This window comes from Eucyclogobius newberryi, unplaced genomic scaffold (genome assembly GCF_026437365.1).
Source record: "Eucyclogobius newberryi isolate DKJ021-1_F unplaced genomic scaffold, fEucNew1.0.hap1 SCAF_23, whole genome shotgun sequence".
NCBI classification, from domain to species: domain Eukaryota; kingdom Metazoa; phylum Chordata; class Actinopteri; order Gobiiformes; family Gobiidae; genus Eucyclogobius; species Eucyclogobius newberryi.
Genome location: NW_027315868.1, coordinates 1,110,879 through 1,131,137, shown reverse-complemented (window position 1 = coordinate 1,131,137; position 20,259 = coordinate 1,110,879). Strand labels below are relative to the sequence as shown.

The 20,259-nt window shown below is 36.4% G+C and overlaps 1 protein-coding gene across 1 annotated transcript in view; it reads right to left on the bottom strand.

The window, feature by feature from the left end:
- The window catches only part of LOC140372426 (plexin-A1-like), a 112,160-nt gene that overhangs the window by 29,906 nt on the left and 61,995 nt on the right, over positions 1-20,259 (bottom strand). Inside the window, exons 10-11 of the mRNA XM_072459521.1 lie at positions 19,300-19,396; positions 18,726-18,916 (exon numbers count right to left, since the gene is read on the bottom strand). Coding sequence (XP_072315622.1) covers positions 18,726-18,916; positions 19,300-19,396 — 288 coding nt within the window. The remainder of the gene's footprint in view (positions 1-18,725; positions 18,917-19,299; positions 19,397-20,259) is intronic.

Sequence of the window (20,259 nt, the reverse complement as noted above, 5' to 3'; positions counted from 1 at the left end):
GAAACATAAACGTGACTAAAAGCAACATAAACGTGACTAAAAGAAACATAAACGTGACTAAAAGCAACATAAATGTGACTAAAAGCAACATAAATGTGACTAAAAGAAACATAAACGTGACTAAAAGAAACATAAACGTGACTAAAAGCAACATAAATGTGACTAAAAGCAACATAAACGTGACTAAAAGAAACATAAACGTGACTAAAAGCAACATAAATGTGACAAAAAGCAACATAAACGTGACTAAAAGCAACATAAACGTGACTAAAAGCAACGCAACATAAACGTGACTAAAAGCAACATAAATGTGACTAAAAGAAACATAAACGTGACTAAAAGCAACATAAATGTGACTAAAAGCAACATAAATGTGACTAAAAGCAACATAAACGTGACTAAAAGAAACATAAACGTGACTAAAAGAAACAAACGTGACTAAAAGCATCATAAACGTGACTAAAAGCAACATAAACGTGACTAAAATCAACATAAACGTGACTAAAATCAACATAAATGTGACAAAAAGAAACATAAATGTGACTAAAAGAAACATAAACGTGACTAAAAGAAACATAAATGTGACTAAAAGAAACATAAATGTGACTAAAAGAAACATAAATGTGACTAAAAGAAACATAAACGTGACTAAAATAAACATAAACGTGACTAAAAGAAACATAAACGTGACTAAAAGCAACATAAATGTGACTAAAAGAAACATAAACGTGACTAAAAGAAACATAAACGTGACTAAAAGCAACATAAACGTGACTAAAAGCAACATAAATGTGACTAAAAGAAACATAAACGTGACTAAAAGAAACATAAACGTGACTAAAAGCATCATAAACGTGACTAAAAGCAACATAAACGTGACTAAAAGAAACATAAACGTGACTAAAAGCAACATAAATGTGACTGAAAGCAACATAAACGTGACTAAAAGCAACATAAACGTGACTAAAAGAAACATAAACGTGACTAAAAGCAACATAAATGTGACTAAAAGCAACATAAATGTGACTAAAAGAAACATAAACGTGACTAAAAGAAACATAAACGTGACTAAAAGCAACATAAACGTGACTAAAAGCAACATAAACGTGACTAAAAGAAACATAAACGTGACTAAAAGCAACATAAATGTGACAAAAAGCAACATAAACGTGACTAAAAAAAACATAAACGTGACTAAAAGCAACATAAACGTGACTAAAAGAAACATAAACGTGACTAAAAGCAACATAAATGTGACTAAAAGAAACATAAACGTGACTAAAAGAAACATAAACGTGACTAAAAGCAACATAAATGTGACTAAAAGCAACATAAACGTGACTAAAAGAAACATAAACGTGACTAAAAGCAACATAAATGTGACAAAAAGCAACATAAACGTGACTAAAAGCAACATAAACGTGACTAAAAGCAACGCAACATAAACGTGACTAAAAGCAACATAAATGTGACTAAAAGCAACATAAACGTGACTAAAAGCAACATAAACGTGACTAAAAGAAACATAAACGTGACTAAAAGCAACATAAATGTGACTAAAAGCAACATAAACGTGACTAAAAGCAACATAAACGTGACTAAAAGAAACATAAACGTGACTAAAAGAAACATAAACGTGACTAAAAGCATCATAAACGTGACTAAAAGCAACATAAACGTGACTAAAAGAAACATAAACGTGACTAAAAGAAACATAAACGTGACTAAAAGCAACATAAACGTGACTAAAAGAAACATAAACGTGACTAAAAGCAACATAAATGTGACTAAAAGCAACATAAATGTGACTAAAAGAAACATAAACGTGACTAAAAGAAACATAAACGTGACTAAAAGCAACATAAACGTGACTAAAAGCAACATAAACGTGACTAAAAGAAACATAAACGTGACTAAAAGCAAAATAAATGTGACAAAAAGCAACATAAACGTGACTAAAAGCAACATAAACGTGACTAAAAGCAACGCAACATAAACGTGACTAAAAGCAACATAAATGTGACTAAAAGCAACATAAACGTGACTAAAAGCAACATAAACGTGACTAAAAGCAACATAAACGTGACTAAAAGAAACATAAACGTGACTAAAAGCAACATAAATGTGACTAAAAGCATCATAAACGTGACTAAAAGCAACATAAACGTGACTAAAAGAAACATAAACGTGACTAAAAGCAACATAAACGTGACTAAAAGCAACATAAACGTGACTAAAAGAAACATAAACGTGACTAAAAGCAACATAAACGTGACTAAAAGAAACAAACGTGACTAAAAGCAACATAAATGTGACTAAAAGCAACATAAATGTGACTAAAAGAAACATAAACGTGACTAAAAGAAACATAAACGTGACTAAAAGAAACATAAACGTGACTAAAAGCAACATAAATGTGACTAAAAGCAACATAAACGTGACTAAAAGAAACATAAACGTGACTAAAAGCAAAATAAATGTGACAAAAAGCAACATAAACGTGACTAAAAGCAACATAAACGTGACTAAAAGCAACGCAACATAAACGTGACTAAAAGCAACATAAATGTGACTAAAAGAAACATAAATGTGACTAAAAGAAACATAAATGTGACTAAAAGAAACATAAACGTGACTAAAAGAAACATAAACGTGACTAAAAGAAACATAAACGTGACTAAAAGCAACAAAAATGTGACTAAAAGAAACATAAACGTGACTAAAAGAAACATAAACGTGACTAAAAGCAACATAAACGTGACTAAAAGCAACATAAATGTGACTAAAAGAAACATAAACGTGACTAAAAGCATCATAAACGTGACTAAAAGCATCATAAACGTGACTAAAAGCAACATAAACGTGACTAAAAGAAACATAAACGTGACTAAAAGCAACATAAATGTGACTGAAAGCAACATAAACGTGACTAAAAGAAACATAAACGTGACTAAAAGCAACATAAACGTGACTAAAAGAAACATAAACGTGACTAAAAGCAACATAAATGTGACTAAAAGCAACATAAATGTGACTAAAAGAAACATAAACGTGACTAAAAGAAACATAAACGTGACTAAAAGCAACATAAATGTGACTAAAAGAAACATAAACGTGACTAAAAGCAACATAAATGTGACAAAAAGCAACATAAATGTGACAAAAAGCAACATAAACGTGACTAAAAGCAACATAAACGTGACTAAAAGCAACGCAACATAAACGTGACTAAAAGCAACATAAATGTGACTAAAAGCAACATAAACGTGACTAAAAGCAACATAAACGTGACTAAAAGAAACATAAACGTGACTAAAAGCAACATAAATGTGACTAAAAGCAACATAAACGTGACTAAAAGCAACATAAACGTGACTAAAAGCAACATAAACGTGACTAAAAGAAACATAAACGTGACTAAAAGAAACATAAACGTGACTAAAAGCATCATAAACGTGACTAAAAGCAACATAAACGTGACTAAAAGAAACATAAACGTGACTAAAAGCAACATAAACGTGACTAAAAGCAACATAAACGTGACTAAAAGAAACATAAACGTGACTAAAAGCAACATAAACGTGACTAAAAGAAACATAAACGTGACTAAAAGCAACATAAATGTGACTAAAAGCAACATAAATGTGACTAAAAGAAACATAAACGTGACTAAAAGAAACATAAACGTGACTAAAAGCAACATAAACGTGACTAAAAGCAACATAAACGTGACTAAAAGAAACATAAACGTGACTAAAAGCAAAATAAATGTGACAAAAAGCAACATAAACGTGACTAAAAGCAACATAAACGTGACTAAAAGCAACGCAACATAAACGTGACTAAAAGCAACATAAATGTGACTAAAAGCAACATAAACGTGACTAAAAGCAACATAAACGTGACTAAAAGCAACATAAACGTGACTAAAAGAAACATAAACGTGACTAAAAGCAACATAAATGTGACTAAAAGCAACATAAATGTGACTAAAAGCAACATAAACGTGACTAAAAGAAACATAAACGTGACTAAAAGCAACATAAACGTGACTAAAAGAAACATAAACGTGACTAAAAGAAACATAAACGTGACTAAAAGAAACATAAACGTGACTAAAAGAAACATAAACGTGACTAAAAGCAACATAAACGTGACTAAAAGCAACATAAATGTGACTAAAAGAAACATAAACGTGACTAAAAGAAACATAAACGTGACTAAAAGCATCATAAACGTGACTAAAAGCAACATAAACGTGACTAAAAGAAACATAAACGTGACTAAAAGCAACATAAATGTGACTGAAAGCAACATAAACGTGACTAAAAGAAACATAAACGTGACTAAAAGCAACATAAACGTGACTAAAAGAAACATAAACGTGACTAAAAGCAACATAAATGTGACTAAAAGCAACATAAACGTGACTAAAAGAAACATAAACGTGACTAAAAGAAACATAAACGTGACTAAAAGCAACATAAATGTGACTAAAAGCAACATAAACGTGACTAAAAGAAACATAAACGTGACTAAAAGCAACATAAATGTGACAAAAAGCAACATAAACGTGACTAAAAGCAACATAAACGTGACTAAAAGCAACGCAACATAAACGTGACTAAAAGCAACATAAATGTGACTAAAAGCAACATAAACGTGACTAAAAGCAACATAAACGTGACTAAAAGAAACATAAACGTGACTAAAAGCAACATAAATGTGACTAAAAGCAACATAAACGTGACTAAAAGCAACATAAACGTGACTAAAAGAAACATAAACGTGACTAAAAGCAACATAAATGTGACTAAAAGCAACATAAATGTGACTAAAAGAAACATAAACGTGACTAAAAGCAACATAAATGTGACTAAAAGCAACATAAACGTGACTAAAAGAAACATAAACGTGACTAAAAGCAAAATAAATGTGACAAAAAGCAACATAAACGTGACTAAAAGCAACATAAACGTGACTAAAAGCAACATAAATGTGACTAAAAGCAACATAAACGTGACTAAAAGCAACATAAACGTGACTAAAAGCAACATAAACGTGACTAAAAGAAACATAAACGTGACTAAAAGCAACATAAACGTGACTAAAAGAAACATAAACGTGACTAAAAGCAACATAAATGTGACTAAAAGCAACATAAACGTGACTAAAAGCAACATAAACGTGACTAAAAGCAACATAAACGTGACTAAAAGAAACATAAACGTGACTAAAAGCAACATAAATGTGACTAAAAGCAACATAAATGTGACTAAAAGCAACATAAATGTGACTAAAAGAAACATAAACGTGACTAAAAGAAACATAAACGTGACTAAAAGAAACATAAACGTGACTAAAAGAAACATAAACGTGACTAAAAGAAACATAAACGTGACTAAAAGCAACATAAATGTGACTAAAAGAAACATAAACGTGACTAAAAGAAACATAAACGTGACTAAAAGCAACATAAACGTGACTAAAAGCAACATAAATGTGACTAAAAGAAACAAACGTGACTAAAAGCAACATAAATGTGACAAAAAGCAACATAAACGTGACTAAAAGCAACGCAACATAAACGTGACTAAAAGCAACATAAACGTGACTAAAAGCAACATAAACGTGACTAAAAGCAACATAAATGTGATTAAAAGCAACATAAACGTGACTAAAAGAAACATAAACGTGACTAAAAGCAACATAAATGTGACTAAAAGCAACATAAATGTGACTAAAATAAACATAAACGTGACTAAAAGAAACATAAACGTGACTAAAAGCAACATAAATGTGACTAAAAGCAACATAAACGTGACTAAAAGCAACGCAACATAAACGTGACAAAAAGCAACATAAAGGTGACTAAAAGCAACATAAACGTGACTAAAAGCAACGCAACATAAACGTGACTAAAAGTAACATAAATGTGACTAAAAGCAACATAAACGTGACTAAAAGCAACATAAACGTGACTAAAAGCAACATAAACGTGACTAAAAGCAACATAAATGTGACTAAAAGCAACATAAATGTGACTAAAAGCAACATAAATGTGACTAAAAGCAACATAAATGTGACTAAAAGAAACATAAACGTGACTAAAAGCAACATAAATGTGACTAAAAGCAACATAAATGTGACTAAAAGCAACATAAACGTGACTAAAAGAAACATAAATGTGACTAAAAGCAACATAAATGTGACTAAAAGCAACATAAACGTGACTAAAAGCAACATAAATGTGACTAAAAGAAACATAAACGTGACTAAAGGCAACATAAATGTGACTAAAAGCAACATAAACGTGACTAAAAGCAACATAAACGTGACTAAAAGAAACATAAACGTGACTAAAAGAAACATAAACGTGACTAAAGGCAACATAAATGTGACTAAAAGCAACATAAATGTGACTAAAAGCAACATAAATGTGACTAAAAGAAACATAAACGTGACTAAAAGAAACATAAACGTGACTAAAAGCATCATAAACGTGACTAAAAGCAACATAAACGTGACTAAAAGAAACATAAACGTGACTAAAAGCAACATAAATGTGACTGAAAGCAACATAAACGTGACTAAAAGAAACATAAACGTGACTAAAAGCAACATAAACGTGACTAAAAGAAACATAAACGTGACTAAAAGCAACATAAATGTGACTAAAAGCAACATAAACGTGACTAAAAGAAACATAAACGTGACTAAAAGAAACATAAACGTGACTAAAAGCAACATAAATGTGACTAAAAGCAACATAAACGTGACTAAAAGAAACATAAACGTGACTAAAAGCAACATAAATGTGACAAAAAGCAACATAAACGTGACTAAAAGCAACATAAACGTGACTAAAAGCAACGCAACATAAACGTGACTAAAAGCAACATAAATGTGACTAAAAGCAACATAAACGTGACTAAAAGCAACATAAACGTGACTAAAAGAAACATAAACGTGACTAAAAGAAACATAAATGTGACTAAAAGCAACATAAACGTGACTAAAAGCAACATAAACGTGACTAAAAGAAACATAAACGTGACTAAAAGCAACATAAATGTGACTAAAAGCAACATAAACGTGACTAAAAGCAACATAAACGTGACTAAAAGAAACATAAACGTGACTAAAAGAAACATAAACGTGACTAAAAGCATCATAAACGTGACTAAAAGCAACATAAACGTGACTAAAAGAAACATAAACGTGACTAAAAGCAACATAAACGTGACTAAAAGCAACATAAACGTGACTAAAAGAAACATAAACGTGACTAAAAGCAACATAAACGTGACTAAAAGAAACATAAACGTGACTAAAAGCAACATAAATGTGACTAAAAGCAACATAAATGTGACTAAAAGAAACATAAACGTGACTAAAAGAAACATAAACGTGACTAAAAGCAACATAAACGTGACTAAAAGCAACATAAACGTGACTAAAAGAAACATAAACGTGACTAAAAGCAAAATAAATGTGACAAAAAGCAACATAAACGTGACTAAAAGCAACATAAACGTGACTAAAAGCAACGCAACATAAACGTGACTAAAAGCAACATAAATGTGACTAAAAGCAACATAAACGTGACTAAAAGCAACATAAACGTGACTAAAAGCAACATAAACGTGACTAAAAGAAACATAAACGTGACTAAAAGCAACATAAATGTGACTAAAAGCAACATAAATGTGACTAAAAGCAACATAAACGTGACTAAAAGAAACATAAACGTGACTAAAAGCAACATAAACGTGACTAAAAGAAACATAAACGTGACTAAAAGAAACATAAACGTGACTAAAAGAAACATAAACGTGACTAAAAGAAACATAAACGTGACTAAAAGCAACATAAACGTGACTAAAAGCAACATAAATGTGACTAAAAGAAACATAAACGTGACTAAAAGCATCATAAACGTGACTAAAAGCATCATAAACGTGACTAAAAGCAACATAAACGTGACTAAAAGAAACATAAACGTGACTAAAAGCAACATAAATGTGACTGAAAGCAACATAAACGTGACTAAAAGAAACATAAACGTGACTAAAAGCAACATAAACGTGACTAAAAGAAACATAAACGTGACTAAAAGCAACATAAATGTGACTAAAAGCAACATAAACGTGACTAAAAGAAACATAAACGTGACTAAAAGAAACATAAACGTGACTAAAAGCAACATAAATGTGACTAAAAGCAACATAAACGTGACTAAAAGAAACATAAACGTGACTAAAAGCAACATAAATGTGACAAAAAGCAACATAAACGTGACTAAAAGCAACATAAACGTGACTAAAAGCAACGCAACATAAACGTGACTAAAAGCAACATAAATGTGACTAAAAGCAACATAAACGTGACTAAAAGCAACATAAACGTGACTAAAAGAAACATAAACGTGACTAAAAGCAACATAAATGTGACTAAAAGCAACATAAACGTGACTAAAAGCAACATAAACGTGACTAAAAGAAACATAAACGTGACTAAAAGCAACATAAATGTGACTAAAAGCAACATAAATGTGACTAAAAGAAACATAAACGTGACTAAAAGCAACATAAATGTGACTAAAAGCAACATAAACGTGACTAAAAGAAACATAAACGTGACTAAAAGCAAAATAAATGTGACAAAAAGCAACATAAACGTGACTAAAAGCAACATAAACGTGACTAAAAGCAACATAAATGTGACTAAAAGCAACATAAACGTGACTAAAAGCAACATAAACGTGACTAAAAGCAACATAAACGTGACTAAAAGAAACATAAACGTGACTAAAAGCAACATAAACGTGACTAAAAGAAACATAAACGTGACTAAAAGCAACATAAATGTGACTAAAAGCAACATAAACGTGACTAAAAGCAACATAAACGTGACTAAAAGCAACATAAACGTGACTAAAAGAAACATAAACGTGACTAAAAGCAACATAAATGTGACTAAAAGCAACATAAATGTGACTAAAAGCAACATAAATGTGACTAAAAGAAACATAAACGTGACTAAAAGAAACATAAACGTGACTAAAAGAAACATAAACGTGACTAAAAGAAACATAAACGTGACTAAAAGAAACATAAACGTGACTAAAAGCAACATAAATGTGACTAAAAGAAACATAAACGTGACTAAAAGAAACATAAACGTGACTAAAAGCAACATAAACGTGACTAAAAGCAACATAAATGTGACTAAAAGAAACAAACGTGACTAAAAGCAACATAAATGTGACAAAAAGCAACATAAACGTGACTAAAAGCAACGCAACATAAACGTGACTAAAAGCAACATAAACGTGACTAAAAGCAACATAAACGTGACTAAAAGCAACATAAATGTGATTAAAAGCAACATAAACGTGACTAAAAGAAACATAAACGTGACTAAAAGCAACATAAATGTGACTAAAAGCAACATAAATGTGACTAAAATAAACATAAACGTGACTAAAAGAAACATAAACGTGACTAAAAGCAACATAAATGTGACTAAAAGCAACATAAACGTGACTAAAAGCAACGCAACATAAACGTGACAAAAAGCAACATAAAGGTGACTAAAAGCAACATAAACGTGACTAAAAGCAACGCAACATAAACGTGACTAAAAGTAACATAAATGTGACTAAAAGCAACATAAACGTGACTAAAAGCAACATAAACGTGACTAAAAGCAACATAAACGTGACTAAAAGCAACATAAATGTGACTAAAAGCAACATAAATGTGACTAAAAGCAACATAAATGTGACTAAAAGCAACATAAATGTGACTAAAAGAAACATAAACGTGACTAAAAGCAACATAAATGTGACTAAAAGCAACATAAATGTGACTAAAAGCAACATAAACGTGACTAAAAGAAACATAAATGTGACTAAAAGCAACATAAATGTGACTAAAAGCAACATAAACGTGACTAAAAGCAACATAAATGTGACTAAAAGAAACATAAACGTGACTAAAGGCAACATAAATGTGACTAAAAGCAACATAAACGTGACTAAAAGCAACATAAACGTGACTAAAAGAAACATAAACGTGACTAAAAGAAACATAAACGTGACTAAAGGCAACATAAATGTGACTAAAAGCAACATAAATGTGACTAAAAGCAACATAAATGTGACTAAAAGAAACATAAACGTGACTAAAAGAAACATAAACGTGACTAAAAGCATCATAAACGTGACTAAAAGCAACATAAACGTGACTAAAAGAAACATAAACGTGACTAAAAGCAACATAAATGTGACTGAAAGCAACATAAACGTGACTAAAAGAAACATAAACGTGACTAAAAGCAACATAAACGTGACTAAAAGAAACATAAACGTGACTAAAAGCAACATAAATGTGACTAAAAGCAACATAAACGTGACTAAAAGAAACATAAACGTGACTAAAAGAAACATAAACGTGACTAAAAGCAACATAAATGTGACTAAAAGCAACATAAACGTGACTAAAAGAAACATAAACGTGACTAAAAGCAACATAAATGTGACAAAAAGCAACATAAACGTGACTAAAAGCAACATAAACGTGACTAAAAGCAACGCAACATAAACGTGACTAAAAGCAACATAAATGTGACTAAAAGCAACATAAACGTGACTAAAAGCAACATAAACGTGACTAAAAGAAACATAAACGTGACTAAAAGCAACATAAATGTGACTAAAAGCAACATAAACGTGACTAAAAGCAACATAAACGTGACTAAAAGAAACATAAACGTGACTAAAAGCAACATAAATGTGACTAAAAGCAACATAAATGTGACTAAAAGAAACATAAACGTGACTAAAAGAAACATAAACGTGACTAAAAGCAACATAAATGTGACTAAAAGAAACATAAACGTGACTAAAAGAAACATAAACGTGACTAAAAGCAACATAAACGTGACTAAAAGCAACATAAATGTGACTAAAAGAAACAAACGTGACTAAAAGCAACATAAATGTGACAAAAAGCAACATAAACGTGACTAAAAGCAACGCAACATAAACGTGACTAAAAGCAACATAAACGTGACTAAAAGCAACATAAACGTGACTAAAAGCAACATAAATGTGATTAAAAGCAACATAAACGTGACTAAAAGAAACATAAACGTGACTAAAAGCAACATAAATGTGACTAAAAGCAACATAAATGTGACTAAAATAAACATAAACGTGACTAAAAGAAACATAAACGTGACTAAAAGCAACATAAATGTGACTAAAAGCAACATAAACGTGACTAAAAGCAACGCAACATAAACGTGACAAAAAGCAACATAAAGGTGACTAAAAGCAACATAAACGTGACTAAAAGCAACGCAACATAAACGTGACTAAAAGTAACATAAATGTGACTAAAAGCAACATAAACGTGACTAAAAGCAACATAAACGTGACTAAAAGCAACATAAACGTGACTAAAAGCAACATAAATGTGACTAAAAGCAACATAAATGTGACTAAAAGCAACATAAATGTGACTAAAAGAAACATAAACGTGACTAAAAGCAACATAAATGTGACTAAAAGCAACATAAATGTGACTAAAAGCAACATAAACGTGACTAAAAGAAACATAAATGTGACTAAAAGCAACATAAATGTGACTAAAAGCAACATAAACGTGACTAAAAGCAACATAAATGTGACTAAAAGAAACATAAACGTGACTAAAGGCAACATAAATGTGACTAAAAGCAACATAAACGTGACTAAAAACAACATAAACGTGACTAAAAGCAACATAAATGTGACTAAAAGAAACATAAACGTGACTAAAGGCAACATAAATGTGACTAAAAGCAACATAAATGTGACTAAAAGCAACATAAATGTGACTAAAAGAAACATAAACGTGACTAAAAGAAACATAAACGTGACTAAAAGCATCATAAACGTGACTAAAAGCAACATAAACGTGACTAAAAGAAACATAAACGTGACTAAAAGCAACATAAATGTGACTGAAAGCAACATAAACGTGACTAAAAGAAACATAAACGTGACTAAAAGCAACATAAACGTGACTAAAAGAAACATAAACGTGACTAAAAGCAACATAAATGTGACTAAAAGCAACATAAACGTGACTAAAAGAAACATAAACGTGACTAAAAGAAACATAAACGTGACTAAAAGCAACATAAATGTGACTAAAAGCAACATAAACGTGACTAAAAGAAACATAAACGTGACTAAAAGCAACATAAATGTGACAAAAAGCAACATAAACGTGACTAAAAGCAACATAAACGTGACTAAAAGCAACGCAACATAAACGTGACTAAAAGCAACATAAATGTGACTAAAAGCAACATAAACGTGACTAAAAGCAACATAAACGTGACTAAAAGAAACATAAACGTGACTAAAAGCAACATAAATGTGACTAAAAGCAACATAAACGTGACTAAAAGCAACATAAACGTGACTAAAAGAAACATAAACGTGACTAAAAGCAACATAAATGTGACTAAAAGCAACATAAATGTGACTAAAAGAAACATAAACGTGACTAAAAGAAACATAAACGTGACTAAAAGCAACATAAATGTGACTAAAAGCAACATAAACGTGACTAAAAGAAACATAAACGTGACTAAAAGCAAAATAAATGTGACAAAAAGCAACATAAACGTGACTAAAAGCAACATAAACGTGACTAAAAGCAACATAAATGTGACTAAAAGCAACATAAACGTGACTAAAAGCAACATAAACGTGACTAAAAGCAACATAAACATGACTAAAAGAAACATAAACGTGACTAAAAGCAACATAAACGTGACTAAAAGAAACATAAACGTGACTAAAAGCAACATAAATGTGACTAAAAGCAACATAAACGTGACTAAAAGCAACATAAACGTGACTAAAAGCAACATAAACGTGACTAAAAGAAACATAAACGTGACTAAAAGCAACATAAATGTGACTAAAAGCAACATAAATGTGACTAAAAGAAACATAAACGTGACTAAAAGCAACATAAATGTGACTAAAAGAAACATAAATGTGACTAAAAGAAACATAAACGTGACTAAAAGAAACATAAACGTGACTAAAAGAAACATAAACGTGACTAAAAGCAACATAAATGTGACTAAAAGAAACAAACGTGACTAAAAGAAACATAAACGTGACTAAAAGCAACATAAACGTGACTAAAAGCAACATAAATGTGACTAAAAGAAACATAAACGTGACTAAAAGCAACATAAATGTGACAAAAAGCAACATAAACGTGACTAAAAGCAACGCAACATAAACGTGACTAAAAGCAACATAAACGTGACTAAAAGCAACATAAACGTGACTAAAAGAAACATAAACGTGACTAAAAGCAACATAAACGTGACTAAAAGAAACATAAACGTGACTAAAAGCAACATAAATGTGACTAAAAGCAACATAAATGTGACTAAAATAAACATAAACGTGACTAAAAGAAACATAAACGTGACTAAAAGCAACATAAATGTGACTAAAAGCAACATAAACGTGACTAAAAGCAACGCAACATAAACGTGACTAAAAGCAACATAAATGTGACTAAAAGCAACATAAACGTGACTAAAAGAAACATAAACGTGACTAAAAGCAACATAAATGTGACAAAAAGCAACATAAAGGTGACTAAAAGCAACATAAACGTGACTAAAAGCAACGCAACATAAACGTGACTAAAAGTAACATAAATGTGACTAAAAGCAACATAAACGTGACTAAAAGCAACATAAACGTGACTAAAAGAAACATAAACGTGACTAAAAGCAACATAAATGTGACTAAAAGCAACATAAATGTGACTAAAAGCAACATAAATGTGACTAAAAGAAACATAAACGTGACTAAAAGCAACATAAATGTGACTAAAAGCAACATAAATGTGACTAAAAGCAACATAAACGTGACTAAAAGAAACATAAATGTGACTAAAAGCAACATAAATGTGACTAAAAGCAACATAAACGTGACTAAAAGCAACATAAATGTGACTAAAAGAAACATAAACGTGACTAAAGGCAACATAAATGTGACTAAAAGCAACATAAACGTGACTAAAAACAACATAAACGTGACTAAAAGCAACATAAATGTGACTAAAAGAAACATAAACGTGACTAAAGGCAACATAAATGTGACTAAAAGCAACATAAATGTGACTAAAAGCAACATAAATGTGACTAAAAGAAACATAAATGTGACTAAAAGCAACATAAATGTGACTAAAAGCAACATAAACGTGACTAAAAGCACGTTAGTTCTGGTTCTTTTCTTCTCATCTTTAGGAATCTCAAAAAGATAGAAGATTTATAAGATATGATTCTAAAAAATAAAACCTCAAACATCCTCAAACCCCTGAACAAACTCTTCCCAAAACTGAAGTGCACAGTTAAATTTAAATGTTGGCAAGACGAGTCTAAACCAGGACCAAACGAGTGGTTCTTTTACAAACAAACTCTCCAGAAACGACATGAATCTGCACAATTGAGTTTATTTGACAGAAACCAGCTGCCATCGCTCAGGTCCGCCCGCCTCGTTAGCCGCCGCCTCGTTAGCGGCATGAGAAACGACGTCTTCATCTCGGACGCAACCCTCTTAACCCTGCGCCGCGCACGCTAGCTCCGCAACCATCCATCTAACGGCAACAATCACCGCTAACGGCGACCTCTGACCCTCCGGGAGGGGGGCCGGGTGGAGCCAAAATGTCCGCGACAAGCGACAGGAGCGCTGCGGTGATCCGTCAGGGTTAGAGGAACCGGAGCTAACGCTAACGAGGCTAATTGGCGGTGATGGCGGAGGAGTTTGTGTGGGTTTGTGGTTTGGGAGAGGTTTTAAAACATGTGGGAAAGAATTACATTTGTATTTAACATAACGACACGTGTTATCAGCTGCAGTAGAAGACGAGAGGAGAAAAGACGCTCCCTGAGGTATCCGCGGTTAAATAATCACCGCCATTACACGCTTAACCGAGAGGAAATGTTCTGACCGGTTAAAGGTTCATCTGCTGCGGTCCACACGGCGCATCCAGAGAATCCAAAATATTCAAGTTTATTAAACGCTAACAACATTCAAGAGTCAGAGAGCGAAGCTAACAACAGCGCGCTAACAGTGCTAACAGCGCTAACGCTAACAGTGAGACGCAGAAAACAGAGTGACAGAGCAGTATTTATGGATTAATTTGAACCTTACGGGGTTTATTTAAAACATGAGATGGGAAGGAGAGCGGCTAATGCTAGCGACTTTACACTTGTGACTGTTTAAAAGAGTTTCATAATCATAATATTCATAATCAGGGCTAATCTGTGCATTAAACCAGCGCTTCCGTCAGCTTGTGCCGTTCCTGTCTCTTTACGCTCACATTGCTTTTTGTGGAGTTGTAAAAAACTCCCCCCGACGACAACAAACGACTTTCTGATCAGATACAGCTCTCACTTTCTCCCTCTTCTTCTTTCCCTCGCTCTTCTTCTTTCCCTCGCTCTTCTTCTTTCCCTCGCTCTTCTTCTTTCCCTCGCTCTTCTTCTTTCCCTCCCTCTTCTTCTTTCCCTCGTTCTTCTTCTTTCCCTCGTTCTTCTTCTTTCCCTCGCTCTTCTTCTTTCCCTCGCTCTTCTTCTTTCCCTCGCTCTTCTTCTTTCCCTCCCTCTTCTTCTTTCCCTCCCTCTTCTTCTTTCCCTCGCTCATCTTTCCCTCGCTCATCTTTCCCTCCCTCTTCTTTCCCTCCCTCTTCTTCTTTCCCTCCCTCTTCTTCTTTCCCTCCCTCTTCTTCTTTCCCTCCCTCTTCTTCTTTCCCTCCCTCTTCTTCTTTCCCTCCCTCTTCTTCTTTCCCTCCCTCTTCTTCTTTCCCTCCCTCTTCTTCTTTCCCTCCCTCTTCTTCTTTCCCTCGCTCTTCTTCTTTCCCTCGTTCTTCTTCTTTCCCTCGCTCTTCTTCTTTCCCTCGCCCTTCTTCTTTCCCTCGTCCTTCTTCTTTCCCTCGCTCTTCTTCTTTCCCTCGCTCTTCTTCTTTCCCTCCCTCTTCTTCTTTCCCTCGCTCTTCTTCTTTCCCTCGCTCTTCTTCTTTCCCTCGCTCTTCTTCTTTCCCTCCCTCTTCTTCTTTCCCTCGCTCTTCTTCTTTCCCTCCCTCTTCTTCTTTCCCTCCCTCTTCTTCTTTCCCTCCCTCTTCTTCTTTCCCTCGCTCTTCTTCTTTCCCTCGCTCTTCTTCTTTCCCTCCCTCTTCTTCTTTCCCTCGCTCTTCTTCTTTCCCTCGCTCTTCTTCTTTCCCTCGCTCTTCTTCTTTCCCTCCCTCTTCTTCTTTCCCTCGCTCTTCTTCTTTCCCTCCCTCTTCTTCTTTCCCTCCCTCTTCTTCTTTCCCTCCCTCTTCTTCTTTCCCTCGCTCTTCTTCTTTCCCTCCCTCTTCTTCTTTCCCTCGCTCTTCTTCTTTCCCTCCCTCTTCTTCTTTCCCTCGCTCTTCTTCTTTCCCTCGCTCTTCTTCTTTCCCTCCCTCTTCTTCTTTCCCTCGCTCTTCTTCTTTCCCTCGCTCTTCTTCTTTCCCTCCCTCTTCTTCTTTCCCTCCCTCTTCTTCTTTCCCTCGCTCTTCTTCTTTCCCTCGCTCTTCTTCTTTCCCTCGCTCTTCTTCTTTCCCTCCCTCTTCTTCTTTCCCTCCCTCTTCTTCTTTCCCTCCCTCTTCTTCTTTCCCTCCCTCTTCTTCTTTCCCTCCCTCTTCTTCTTTCCCTCGCTCTTCTTCTTTCCCTCCCTCTTCTTCTTTCCCTCGCTCTTCTTCTTTCCCTCGCTCTTCTTCTTTCCCTCGCTCTTCTTCTTTCTGTTGTTCAGGGTTCAGCTCTTTTGTGTTCGGGCCCCGGAGCGTCTGAGCTTTTGTCTGGTGGTTTAATAACGACGACTGAATGAACTGATAAAATCTGAACGAGAGACAAACACAGACTGATATGAAGACGAGAGAAGAGCTTTGTGTGAGTCCCGCCCCCGGCCCCGCCCCCGACAACAAAATAAGAAATTAAAATCTACAATATTACAGTCCAAGTCTGATTTTGACCAGGTTTTTACAGTCCTGATTTGAGTCCCTGGTCCGGCCTCGGGTCAGTCCTGGTTTGTGTCCCAAAAAGCAACAAAAACGTGACTAAAAGCAACAAAAATGTGACTAAAAGCAACAAAAATGCAACAAAATGATTCTGTTGTGTGTGGGGGGCGGCGAGGGGCGTGGCTAAAGCTAGCGTGCACAGGAACAGTTTTGCCTCATTTCTTTGACTTCTCTCAAAGCCTCTACGCCGCGTTTGAACCTCTCTTTATGTCGTGCTTTGGCTTTGGATCATGACGCATCATGAGCTGGAAATATCAGATTTTGGCCATAAACAGGAAACACTTAAGCGTAAAGCGTAAACACGGCTGATAAATAACATAATCTTATTGCTGAGGATCCATAAATGCAGATGACTTTGAACAATATGAACAAGAAAACGAGTGGTTGAAATGCTGTTGTTTGAAACATTTCCGCGCCGGGTCCGCGCGCCGACGCTCGTGTGCGGCGCAGAAGTGCTCGGCGTCCCAGACTGAAATGAAATTAGCTGCTAATCTGCTAAAGCTAATGGCCACCGCGGCGCAGCTAGCATTAGGCAGAAAGCCGTTTGACAAAGAGGCGTGAAACCGGATCAAAAACGAGGGAGGGATTTAGAGAGCGACGGGTTAAAGTGAGCGGAGGACGAGAAACGAGGAGGACGACGCTGCAGATGGAGCCTGCGGTTAAAGCTTCACTGCGCAACATCCCTGTGAACTGACCACAGCTTAAGTCGACCAACAACAGCAGAAAGGAGAAGACGGAGCTCGACATTTCCATCCATCCATCTTCTGCCGCTTTATCCGGGGCCGGGTCGCGGGGGCAGCAGTCTGAGCAGGGACTCCCAGACCTCCTTCTCCCCAGACACTTCCTCTAACTCCTCCGGGGGGATCCCGAGGCGTTCCCAGGCCAGCCGAGAGACATAGTCTCTCCAGCGTGTCCTGGGTCTTCCCCAGGGCCTCTTCCCGGTGGGACATGCCTGAAACACCTCCCGAGGGAGGCGCCCAGGAGGCTCCGGAACAGATGCCCGAGCCACCTCAGCTGGCTCCTCTCGATGTGGAGGAGCAGCGGCTCTACTCCGAGCTCCCCCCGTGTGGCCGAGCTCCTCACCTTATCTCTAAGGGAGCGCCCAGCCACACGACGGAGGAAACTCATTTCGACCGCTTGTATCCGCGATCTTGTTCTTTCGGTCACTACCCAAAGCTCATGACCATAGGTGAGGTCAGAACGTAGAGGGACCTGTAAATAGAGAGCTTTGTCTTTCGGCTCAGCTCCTTCTTCACCACAACAGTCGATGCAGCGACTGCATCACTGCAGCCGCTGCATCGATCCAACTGTCGATCTCACGCTCCATCCTTCCCTCACTCGTGAACAAGACCCCGAGATACTTGAACTCCTCCACTTGGGGCAAGGACACCCCACCCACCTGAAGAGGCTGAAGAGCTGGACATTTATTCCGCATTTTTTTTTTTTTACACATAAATATTAGTTAGAATAGTTGATATTCCGTGTGCGTTTTGGGTCAGATTATGGAAATGATTTATAGTTTTGAGAGCTCTTCAAGCCCTAAACATTCATCTACAAATAAAGAAAAATCACCTTAAATATCTCTGGTTCTGTGGTTTTTACCTTGGTGATCCGGGGGTGGGCACAGCGGCTGGTTCCCGTGGTGGCGTGCATCCACGTGGCCTCGGGCGTGGCACATTCCTGCCTCAGAGAACACTTCTTGTCCTGGACGCACCAGCCACAGTCAAAGCGTGGATCGGCCTTCAGACACAGACCACAGCTCTCCCTCTGCGCGAAGCACTTGTACAGGTGAGCTGTGGAGAGAGGGCGGGGTTTAGACAGGCGAGCTGTGGGGAGAGGGCGGGGTTTTGACAGGCGAGCTGTGGGGAGAGGGCGGGGTTTTGACAGGTGAGCTGTGGGGGAGAGGGCGGGGTTTAGACAGGTGAGCTGTGGAGAGAAGGCGGGGTTTTGACAGGTGAGCTGTGGGGGAGAGGGCGGGGTTTTGACAGGTGAGCTGTGGGGGAGAGGGCGGGGTTTAGACAGGTGAGCTGTGGAGAGAGGGCGGGGTTTAGACAGGTGAGCTGTGGGGGAGAGGGCGGGGTTTAGACAGGTGAGCTGTGGAGAGAAGGCGGGGTTTCGGTCGCGTGGCAAAAACGACCTGCTGCGATTGGTCGGTTGCGTTTGGCTCCGGACAAACCTTTGATGTTGTGAGGATTGTCGATGATGAAGTTCCCGTTCCAGACCACGGACAGTTCCACGGCGAGGTCACTGACGTCCTGGCCCTCGTACACGTACTGCGAACACACAAACCAGGTCAGACGCGCAAGAACACGGAGAACATGAGAACCACGACGCACAAGAACCTGAACACGGAGAACATGAAAACCACGATGTGAGGAACCTGAACACGGAGAACATGAGAACCACGATGTGAGGAACCTGAACACGGAGAACATGAGAACCACGATGTGAGGAACCTGAACACGGAGAACATGAGAACCACGATGTGAGGAACCTGAACACGGAGAACATGAGAACCACGACGCACAAGAACCTGAACACGGAGAACATGAAAACCACGATGTGAGGAACCTGAACACGGAGAACATGAGAACCACGATGTGAGGAACCTGAACACGGAGAACATGAGAACCACGATGTGAGGAACCTGAACACGGCGAACATGAGAACCACGATGTGAGGAACTTGAACACGGAGAACATGAGAACCACGACGCACAAGAACCTGAACACGGAGAACATGAAAACCACGATGTGAGGAACCTGAACACGGAGAACATGAGAACCACGATGTGAGGAACCTGAACACGGAGAACATGAGAACCACGATGTGAGGAACTTGAACACGGAGAACATGAGAACCACGACGCACAAGAACCTGAACACGGAGAACATGAAAACCACGATGTGAGGAACCTGAACACGGAGAACATGAGAACCACGACGCACAAGAACCTGAACACGGAGAACATGAGAACCACGATGTGAGGAACCTGAACACGGAGAACATGAGAACCACGATGTGAAGAACCTGAACACGGAGAACCACGAAGTGAAGAACCTGAACACGAAGAACATGAGAACCACGTTGTGAAGAACCTGAACACGGAGAACATGAGAACCACGATGTGAAGAAC